Source organism: Xiphias gladius, chromosome 23 (genome assembly GCF_016859285.1).
Source record: "Xiphias gladius isolate SHS-SW01 ecotype Sanya breed wild chromosome 23, ASM1685928v1, whole genome shotgun sequence".
In the NCBI taxonomy this organism is placed as follows: Eukaryota; Metazoa; Chordata; class Actinopteri; order Istiophoriformes; family Xiphiidae; genus Xiphias; species Xiphias gladius.
This window is the reverse complement of record NC_053422.1, coordinates 20,318,118-20,328,708: the sequence shown is the minus strand read 5'-3', so window position 1 is coordinate 20,328,708 and position 10,591 is coordinate 20,318,118. Positions and strand designations below refer to the sequence as shown.

General features: G+C 41.5%; 2 protein-coding genes across 2 annotated transcripts; one reads left to right on the top strand and one right to left on the bottom strand.

Annotated features, from left to right (window-relative positions):
* Positions 1-400: 400 nt before the first annotated feature.
* lsm11 (LSM11, U7 small nuclear RNA associated) lies at positions 401-4,217 on the bottom strand. Its single transcript, XM_040120130.1, has 4 exons — positions 3,426-4,217; positions 1,955-2,094; positions 1,726-1,809; positions 401-1,000 (listed from the first exon to the last, which is right to left on the bottom strand). Exons 1-4 carry the CDS (start codon positions 3,919-3,921, stop codon positions 659-661), a joined length of 1,062 nt encoding a protein of 353 aa, XP_039976064.1. The 5' UTR covers positions 3,922-4,217; the 3' UTR covers positions 401-658.
* Positions 4,218-4,384: 167 nt separating this feature from the next.
* thg1l (tRNA-histidine guanylyltransferase 1-like) lies at positions 4,385-8,664 on the top strand. Its single transcript, XM_040120132.1, has 7 exons — positions 4,385-4,734; positions 4,883-5,083; positions 5,214-5,390; positions 5,482-5,651; positions 5,771-5,859; positions 7,418-7,525; positions 8,225-8,664. Exons 2-7 carry the CDS (start codon positions 4,893-4,895, stop codon positions 8,384-8,386), a joined length of 897 nt encoding a protein of 298 aa, XP_039976066.1. The 5' UTR covers positions 4,385-4,734; positions 4,883-4,892; the 3' UTR covers positions 8,387-8,664.
* Positions 8,665-10,591: the final 1,927 nt, after the last annotated feature.

The window sequence follows — 10,591 nt, the reverse complement described above, 5'->3', positions numbered from 1 at the left end:
AGAAGAAAAAAAAAAAGCTACATCTTTACAACTTCCATGAGATGCAGTAAATTGTGCTTTTATGGGTAATGTGCCCATTAAAGAGTAAAAGCAATCTGAGACGTCAAGACAAATGACAGCTTTTGAGTGCCATCTGCAATCTCTAGCTTCACAAACTCAATTATTCATAATGCATTTATGAAGTCCGCTGAGACTGCGCTGTCATTGCTGTTCAAACTAAAGGGAAAAGCAACATAAAGGGACAAGCTGAGACAATGGCCTTGCAGATGGCACTTTGTTTATGCTGCCACCTGCTGGGTAATAACCATAACACAGACGCCATTAATGCTGTGGCAGCGGAGTGTCAAAATAAATTTTCTTTAATCGCTGGCAGACAAAATAAGACAAGACAAGAAATGACTATAATTAGAACTGAGAAGCTTTTATTTCTCAAAATCAAGAGGATTTCTCTTGGTGAGCAGAGAAAAACCTACATATCAATATGATATAACAACAATCCTTGTTTGATTCTTCCGAATCTAATTAAATCATAGAGATCTCTCTGACACTTCATCTACACACATCTATTATTGCAGATGTTCGGAGTAAACATTATTTAAATTCAAATATAGTTGTAGCACGTTTTTTTGGAAATCCGATGTTTTGTCCAGGGTAAATATCAAACAGAAGAGAGTGGCTGTGGGTTAACCAAGATGACGCTCTCACCCCGGATGAAAAGCTGGTTGATGTGGCGTGTGTGGACCTTGCCATACGTCTGGGAGTCCTTCTTCTGACAGGCCTCTGGGCCCTGGGCCTTTAGCGAGACTTTGAGTTTATCCTGTTCGGTTTTGATGGCGTCCAACAGCACGGATTCTTTCCTGCTGGTAGGGTAGGAAGACCGGCTTTTAGGGGTAGCTTTGGGGTTTACAGACGGATGCTCGCTGGCTTGTTCCCGGGCTTCGTGCTTCTTTGCGGGCTCATCACCCCCTGCGCTTTCCTGGAGCTTTAGCTTGTCAAAGAGCTGTACAAAGATTTCAGTCACATTAACATTTTTGGATAAAACTTTAAAGTTTAAAGTTCTTATTTTCATGAACTCAAATCCCGTTTTTTTAAACTATTAACTGTCTTAATTTTTCCAGAAATAGTCATTCAACGTAGTGACATTCTGTAATTACCTCTATAAGTAGTAGTTACCATTGTTACTGGCGGGGTCCGCCATTCCTGTGCTGGGTTCAAGAATTACAAACCTACGCATGACAGATTCACGGGAAGCGATGAATGTACATCATCCAGCGTGACCGTTTTTAATGTTATCGCACTGATGTCAGCCTCACCGTTTACTGTTCACGCGCCTAACGCCATATCAGAGCTGTATTAAGATAATGCAAACCAAACATTTTCAACTGCTGCTGCTTCACACTGACACATTCCCTGGCAAAAACACAAGGTGGCTTTTATTGATAAGCACAGGACACACAGTATCGCCGAGGTCAGCGCTGACCACGAGCGTTCGCCAAAAACGCGCCCTACAAAACAAGACGTGGTCATTTTCTGTGTTTTTTGACAGCGGATCAGTTTTAAAAACTGCAGAGAGTAACAGTACAAAAAGAAGCAGCTATAGTAAGATGAAAAGTTGCCACTGACAACTTGAATCAACCGGGACTGTAAACTTCAGGATTGTAACTTTAACTATTAATGAGTAGGAAACATATTTCTGTCAGATATACAGTGGAAACTGGCACATACCCGTGAAATGGTGAGGGCTTTCTCATGGTAGAATGCCTCTCCAAGCAGAGGCTCTCTGTATGTCTCATCTACATCTACCATTGCCTGACATATGGAAATAAAAAGAAATGGTGAATGGCTAATATAGAGACGTTGCATTCATGGTTACAAGTATGTTGTGGATTATTACACATAAAGCAGCTGTCAAGTAAAAACTAAAATGAGAGAACGTGGGTGGGAAAGCGCTCACCATGTTCCAGAACTTGTCGAAGGCCACGACGAAGCCAGAGCACACGCCCCTCAGTCCCTTGAAGGTCCTGATGTGAACTTTGACCCTTATCCTCTCCTCAACGCATCGGTACAGCTCACCCAGAGGGCTGCCTTTACATACTGAAGAGACGTGGCAGACAGGTTACACGACTGTTTCTACAACTAATAAATCACAGAAGGAATTCACCTGAGACACAAGGACAAGATGTCCTCCAAAGATTTAAAAAAAAAACCAAAAAGAGGCAAAGCATGCAAATACTAGATTCTACATGTATAAGGTCAGAAAGTTAACTTTTCAACTGGATGATGAACAAACTGGTGATTAATTAAATTAAGTGTGTGGAGAAACATAATGAAATGCAGATGCCTCCACACAGGGCACGAGGGGTCACTGAAAGGGTTGATGAGTATGAAAATGATGTTAATCGTTTACTGCGGCCTTTGCAGTCACCAGATTTCAACCCAGTAGAACACCCATGGGAAATTTTGGACCGACTTGTCAGACAACGCTTTGGACCATTATCTTTAAAACAACCAATTGAGGGAATATTTTTTGGAAAGATGGTGTGTGTCCCCTTGCGTAAAGCTCACTGTAGCTTTTCTGGCAGTTTCTGGTGGCCAAAAACATAACTAGGGAAATTTATGTTGGTTTTTCTGTTAATTTGTCACATTTATTTTCACCAGTTACTACTATTTCAAGCAAAAACAAACAAACAAACAAACAAAAACAAAAAAAATTTATATATATATTCTTGATAAGTAGCCCTTAAATTGACAGATTTGTGACCAAAATGTGTACAAAGTGGGATGTTTTGCAGCTGAAAAATAAACTTGTCTTTTTTTTTTTTGCTGACAGACTATAACTGTCATTGTCTTTATCTGTAGGTTTGTGTGACTTGCGCTGATACCTATATATCTGGTGATACATCAAGTGGTTTTCCCTCAATGATTTTTCTAACCAGCTGTTATCTGTGTGGTTCACAAGACATTATAAGCTGGGAGAGCCACTGCAGGGCCAATGGTAATCACCAAACAACATAATCTGTTTATGTTATGTTATGTTATGTCTTCTTGGCTTAATGGTTCTAATGTTGGTCAATCATTCTTTGATCAGATGAAAACTACAGGTAAAAACAAGAAAATTTCGAAGCTTTAGTTTTGTATCTTAAGTGCAGGACAGAGTCCTGCAAAAGAGAGAGAACGTAAAGATATGCGAGGAAGCCAACTAGGTGGTTAAGGTTAAGTCATCATTTGAGAGGCTTTGACTGAGACAGTGCAACTTCTGTGTAGGTCAGTGCAGGCTCCAAATGAAACCATGTTACCAAACAAAGCCAAAATGTTCCAACAAATAACAACATCGACCCACTTCATGACACTTCCACGGAACCAAGCTGCACCGTTTGAAGCGGTGATGTAGTAGTAGTAGTAGTAGTAGAGGGTGTTGAACCTACAGGGCATCCTTGTCAGGACATTTTTCTGGGGCTTCTGCGTCCTCCCCCTCCGCGGCGCGCCGCTGCCCTCCCCCTCCCCCGACTCTGGCTGCGGTTTGTTCACCATGAGCTTCTTCAGCCTCTCGATGCGCTCCGGGTCCGCCACCCCTTTCGTCGCCCTCAGCCGCCGCTTCTCCACATTCTCCGGTTTGGCTCTGCCCCGGCCGCCCTTCAGGAAGCTCTCGTACTCGGCCACATTGTTAAAACATTTCATGTTCGGGAACGGCAGCGACACAGCCGGAGAGTACAAGGCAAAGAGAGGGTCGAACTTGTCAGAGCAGACATCTAATTTATCTGCGTCATCGTCCCCGGTTTTACTCTCTGCCGCCGGGTCATGCCCCGGTACTGGTGTTGCACTTGAACAGGCTGCTGCTGCTGCTGCTGCTGCTGCTTCTGCTGCTGCTGCTATCGTCTGTTCACGCTCAGGTTTCACGTACTCCCTTTCGCTCTCCTCCATGTTTGAAACGACCGCAGACGGCCACACGCTGAAGCGAGGAATCTTGGGAAGGTTGTCGACGTCGGTTGAGGTTGAGTTAGAGGTATCGCTCTGCCCCTAATTCAAGGGACGGTAAACATTATATACCGGAGCCCGTCAGTCAAATGGTGCCTATCAGTCCCAACAGTGTTATTTTTTTGTGGATTTCCTTTCTTTCTAATACCAAAAATCCTTAAAAACTCGACGGAATCCCCGTGGAAAGAGCTTAGCCTGTATTTCCGTAACCTCTTAACCATAAACGATCTTTGTTTGTAGTCTTCCCCTTTCACCACAAGGTGGCACCGAAATACAGACAATGTTTGATAGCTTCACTGAAACTCTGCTTGCCTTAATAGATTAACCCACGCAGCAGCACAACTGCTATTTGATGCTGCATGTGTGTGTGTGTGTGTGTGTGTGTGTTTTTTTTTTTTTTTTTTTTAAGGGAGCGAGCAGGCAACTGAGGAAAACGAGCTGTTTGTTTTCAGTTAATTGTTAATTTCAGGCTTTTGCTCCGGAACTCTTGTTCTACGACAGACTTCGTAGTTCCACTACGACAGAGTTCGTTGACGGACTGTACACAAATTAGCGTGTATGGTGTGGGATGACAACCGTTTTCGATTATGCTCATATCAAGTAATAACACAGCTTTATTGCCCTGCTAAATCAAATGTTGGCGTTCGTGTAACTAACGAAGTAGCCAGATATTAGCGCATGGAGTAAACGGGGTTTCAAGAAGGAGCCGACTTGTGGTTACTGAAGGTGCAGAGGACTAACACCATATGACATCCAAGTGTAAGTACTGACGCTTATGTTATAACAGGGCAGACGAACGTTTAACATTAGTTACTCCACAATGATCCCCGTCATGAGTTGGATCTGTTTTTACATTGGCTTTAATTTCCAAATAAAGCTGTTTTATCTGTGCCTCCCCCCCCCTCAGGTGCACCCTCATGCTGATTGGAGAGGCCTGCAGATTCGTTGGACGTGTCAGGTCTTGTGTTGTCAAACCCTTGGCCCGTCCATTTAGCTCCAGCAACATGGCAAAGAGCAAATTTGAGTATGTCCGCAACTTTGAGACAGACGACACCTGTCTACGAAACTGCTACATAGTTGTGAGACTGGATGGTCGAAACTTCCACAGGTGAGTTCGTAGCTCTACAAGGTACAAATTTATCATCTCTATGAACGCGGGTGGTGTTGCAGATCAGTACACTGATTCTCAATTTGCAACCATGCAGTTGTTCTGAAATTCTTCTTCTATTTTGTGTCAGGTTTGCGGAGGAGCACAAGTTTACAAAGCCCAACGATGACAGAGCCTTGGGCTTGATGAGCAGGAGTGCACGCTCTGTGATGGAGGAACTAGAGGATATTGTCATTGCTTATGGTCAAAGTGATGAGTTCAGCTTTGTTTTCAAGAGGACTTCCACTTGGTTTAAGAGGAGAGCCAGGTAGAAGAAGAGTAATTTCATTTTCAGGCATGCTTTACACGCAATGGTGCATTTTGTCTGACTTAATTTCTTCCGCTTTCTCTTCTGGCAGTAAGCTCATGACCCATGTTGCCTCCCAGTTCTCCTCCTCGTATGTGTTTTACTGGAAGGAGTTTTTCGATGATCAGCCCCTCCTGTACCCCCCAAGCTTTGACGGGCGTGTGATCCTGTATCCGAGCAACCGTAACCTTAGAGATTACCTCAGCTGGAGGCAAGCAGATTGTGAGTACCTACAGTGCCCTAAATGTTTTACAAATCACACATTTGACATCTAGATGAATTTGTTCTTAACTGACGAGGGGAAAATATGTCAGACTGTACTCATGTTTTGTGTCTTTCAGGTCACATAAATAATTTGTACAACACAGTGTTTTGGACGTTAGTACAGAAGGGAGGACTCACCACGGCTCAGGCAGAGGATCGCTTAAAGGTCAGAGTGAAACACAGTCTAAAAGTGTTTTTGTGTGTATATTGACACAAACTCATGTGTTGATATAGATGTACTGTGTGTTATAATAATATCAAAGGGTAATACGACTGCTTTTCATTGTTATTCCTGTTAGATTTCCAAAGACAACGGAAAATTAATAAAAAGGAAACACCTGCTTCTCTAGCGTTTGGAAAACGGGATTAGATGAATTAAGACATGACACTGTTGGTTAACAACACATACACCATGCAAATTGCCATTCACATGACGTCATGCCTCAACAAAAAACAACAATGAAGCACCCCCTTACCTCTCTAACTCACAAAATGATCTGAGCAATCATATCTTAGTGAATCTTCCAGTCTTGCTACAGGTAAGATGTAGTATGTCAGCACACTAACAATTTTCTGATACTGATTAATTTTTGGTAGCCATTACTGGTGAAGGAATCAGTTGATTAGACAATCAGTTTCCTTCATTTCAAGGAAATGAATCAATGACAGTGCAAACAATCAATTAATCCTTAAAGGTATTTATCAAGTAAATAGGCCAAACATTTGCATGTTCAGCTTTGAAAAGCTGTTCTCCATTTCACATTATTATAAATTGTATACTTTGTGTTTTTTTAACTGTTAAGACACGACTTTTGGTTCTGATGAGGTTTGATGGACAGTAATCTTTACTTTAGGCACTTTGTCAGACTAAATAATGAGCTGATCGACGGAAAATATAATCAGCTGATGAAAACTATGTTCCAACTTAAATGCATATAACAGATTTCAACTTCCTCTGTATGAATTATCTTGTGTGTGCAAGTAAAAGTACTGCTATAAATTTTGTTTGCATAACTTTCCTTACGACAAGAATTACATTACCAGCAAGACATGGTTCTGGATGTTGGGGGAACGCAGTTGTAGTTGTGAGTGCATTTCATTGGGCCATTATTTGTGTGTATTCACGTGGTCACCATACTATGCACTTCTTCTTTATTCTCAGTAGAGATGAACACATACTCTGTGGTTTGCCAGAACACATATGAGTTGACAGTCTCCTGTCACTTCTGGGCGTGATGTTCAGTACTTAGGGAAACAATACATCTAACTGAACAGAGGGGGTAACATCTTTCTATAGAACTTAAGCTCTGTCTCTATTTGTGGCAGCTGCCACTGACTGACACAGCTGTTCACCGAAGGGCTCTTCATTCTCCAGTGGGCCGCGAGGGAAACTCGGATGATGTGATGACAGCTGACGAGTTGTAGAAATGTTCGTGTTCTGGCTGAATGTTTGGCCAACATGAGTCATTTAAAGCCCATCAAACCTTTTTGCTTCCTGGTTACTTTATCACTCTTTTCATGATAAAAGAAAAACAACTGCAAATCAGAGAAGGCAAAGGCAAAGATCGTCTTCCTTACAGATCATAACATCAGTCGATTTCCTGATTCAAACACACAAAGCAATAATAGAGTGAGACAGTGAGACATCTCTCTTGAGCTAATTTTTATTTACACTTCCATGCACATGTCTGACTGTATGTTTTTTGCCCCCCCCCCCTTTTCAGGGAACATTAGCTGCAGATAAAAATGAGATCCTGTTCTCTGAGTTTGACATCAACTACAACAATGAATCTGCCCTCCACAGAAAAGGCACCACTCTCATCTGGGAAAAGGTCTGCTAATTAAAAGAGTTTGAGTCTGCACAATTATTACAGAGAACTTAACATGAATACTCCTGCTCTGTTACATATCTTTGGTTTTCAATGTGTGAATACAGGTTTTAAATTCCTTCATTGTACCCACTTCGCCCTCACCTGTCTCACTTATTTCTACTTAGGTCAGTGATGTCTTACATTGTTCCTGATGTGTTTTGTGTCTGAGCATGTAGCATTTAGTAAAGTGATATATATGTTCCTCTCATAACTTTGGCTGCTATTTTTTGGAGAATTTGTCTCTTTTGTTTGGTGCGCAAATGGTTTCTTCCTGTTTGCTTGACAAATACCAGCAGAAAGTGTTTGAGTCTAGAAGCAGTTTTGTGCACTTTGTTGCAGTTTTGCCTGAAAACCGAAACTTCAATGCATCAGCAGGTAGACTGTTCAATAGGTCTCTGCTCATACTGCACCTACACTTACCAGCCTCTGCAAAGTTCACCAATTAACATGTTATATTTCTGTAAATATCCATACTAAAATCAAAGCATAAATATGACATTTTGTTATATCCTGGGACTATTTCATGGTCTTTGCGTAGTGTGGTATCACTCTTCTCATTTAACTCTTAGCAAGAAAGCAAATAAGCTGTGCAAAATCTTGCACTATTCCTTTCCTTTACCTTGAATTTTACTGATTATATTCCTTCTCCTCTGTGTCCAGCGAGCTGAAACTGTCACTAAACGCATGAAGCTTCCAAATGAAGAAGAGAAGGACGTATCGGTGAGTCGCAGCAGGAGAAGGGTGCAGGCCTACCACTACGACATTATCGGAGACCAGTTCTGGGAGGAACACCCAGACATCCTGGAAGATGACAACTGCTAACGCCTGCTCTCCTGCTGCAGGAGAACAGCTCTGAACTCAGTCTGGCCAGATTGGCTGAAGTGGACCCACATGAATAGTGACTCTAGAACCAAATCTTGATGTTACCCATGAAGCTTAGTACCCTTAAAGGCCTTAAAAGAGCTTTTCCTGAGACTGAAGCTTTTGATGATTGACTTGTACAGTTACTATCTCACAACTGGAAGATATTCTTACTTTGGTGCATTAAACTTCTGTCATAATCTTCCCTTTTAAGTGGGAGGTTTTCTAGTTAAATTGCATGATTATGTCTGTCATGTTCAAAGGAAAGCAAACGATTTCATAATCCTGTTGTAGCAGTGGGTATCGAGGACATGCACAGCATTTTACAGTCTCACACTGACACAGACATCTGCCCACTCCTCTCTGGTCTATTCTAGTGCATCTTCTGAGGTTGCTTTCCAAAAATATACCCTATTTGATATCATGAATGGCATTTAGAATACTACCATCACTTTTCATCGTTCAGCATGTTAGCACAAGTCCTCCTGGCCCACTGCTTTTCCTGCTGAGGGGTTTTCATCTGTGTGTGGGCGTTTTTGAGTCTCAAATATCCATTATGTCAGGGAGCAGTTTCCAGTATTTGAATTTTAATGATTCAGAAAGCCTGCCTGCAAAGTGTTCAATATCACTTACAGTTTATAGTAAGAAAGAGCATATCTGAGGTAGAAAGAAGCAAGTAGAACAGAAACCAATACCTCAGCAGCAGTAATGAGTGGGCTTGTCTTGCAGCCAGGACACCATTTAGAGATGTGAATGGATTCACCCGCCTGCACTGTCATCACTGCTAAGAATACCTCACACACCCTGCATACACTCTATCCTTCTGACATGTGCTCCGTGGCATATTTATCATCACACTTATAACTGACCTGCTCAGTATGAATGGCTCCTGGAAGCTTGAAGTGGTACTGTATTTTGTTACTGTAGTAGGCTCAGTTACTGGCGGGTATTAGAGCTGTATTTTTGGTTCCGTGACCTTGTTAAAAGCATGTAGCTGCTTTACTCTATGTAACCAGGATTCAACTCTTCTGTTATCATTTAGAATCGGATTCATTCACAGAATTCTCTTTGGTCTAATAACACCTCTGTAAGGAGTTAAAGGGTTTTATTTACACAGTGAACTTTAAGTTAGATAAACAAAAACATCTAAATCTTGATGATATAAACCAGCTTGGCTTAGATCTGTTCTCTTGAGCCACTGCCAAACTCAACACTTAGTGAGTGACTCAACATATGGCTTTAAAAAAGAGAAGAAATCCTAGAAAACAAAAGCATGTTGTAACTTTATTCAAAGACTGCATGTGTTTACATGCAGGGCTAATTAAGATTACTGGGCTACTAGTTGCAAAATGTATAGGGAAATATTCCACACAACCTCACAAACATTTTACTTTATTAGCTCTTTTAAAATTTAAATCTTTTAAAATTTCTTCTCAGTTCTGATTGGTTACATATCCGTATAAACCACGCCCACATCATATTGTTGCAATTACCAGCAACCGAGTAAGAAAAATGTTAACGTCAGCTTTAGCGATGATGATGGTGTGGGTTTCTGAAAGTTATAATATCTCCCACTTGTTGAAAAAAAATGCCAACACTGAATAACTCTGAAGTGTCAATAAACTGGTGCTAGAATGGCAGCAAAACCACTGTTGTTGGCAGTTACAGCTAAATAAAATCCAACAAATGAATAAAAAGAGACGTTCACTGATAGCATCTGTTATCAGTTGTTACGGAGCCACTCCAAATAGTTAATACAGCAAGAGTAGCTGATCAAGGCAATTTAAATTGTGTGGCTAGCAGTTGGGATAACCATGTTGGAATAATGCATGAACATGGACTAACAGGAGGTTTTTGTGTGTTCTCATCCTGCCAACACTGTGTGAACGCAGCATTATAGGCTATAACAGTCAATTTAAAAATATACTCCCATCAATTTTACACATGGAAATTGGTTTAGTAGTCAGGAGGAGCACTACTCAGGTGGGGAAAACAGTTATATGATGTCTTCAGCGGCTCCGGAGGAGCTTCAAGTCTGAGAGGATAACCCTGATGACATCACAGCGATGTCATCAGGGTTATCCCGGCTTCGACTGGAAGACTGTAAAATTTACAACAGAAATCCTTCAACACAAACTGGAGGCACGGAGTCTGAAACATGTTGGT

Excerpts from the sequence above, each read along its gene's own strand:
- lsm11 (XM_040120130.1), bottom strand. The coding sequence starts at position 3,921 with ATGGAGGAGAGCGAAAGGGAGTACGTGAAACCTGAGCGTGAACAGACG. Across the intron at positions 2,095-3,425 it reads TGTCCTGACAAGGATGCCCT|TATGTAAAGGCAGCCCTCTG; the intron begins GTAGGTTCAACA and ends ACGTCTCTTCAG. Across the intron at positions 1,001-1,725 it reads AAGCCCTCACCATTTCACGG|CTCTTTGACAAGCTAAAGCT; the intron begins GTATGTGCCAGT and ends ATCTTTGTACAG.
- thg1l (XM_040120132.1), top strand. The coding sequence starts at position 4,893 with ATGCTGATTGGAGAGGCCTGCAGATTCGTTGGACGTGTCAGGTCTTGT. Across the intron at positions 5,084-5,213 it reads GATGGTCGAAACTTCCACAG|GTTTGCGGAGGAGCACAAGT; the intron begins GTGAGTTCGTAG and ends ATTTTGTGTCAG. Across the intron at positions 5,391-5,481 it reads TGGTTTAAGAGGAGAGCCAG|TAAGCTCATGACCCATGTTG; the intron begins GTAGAAGAAGAG and ends CTCTTCTGGCAG.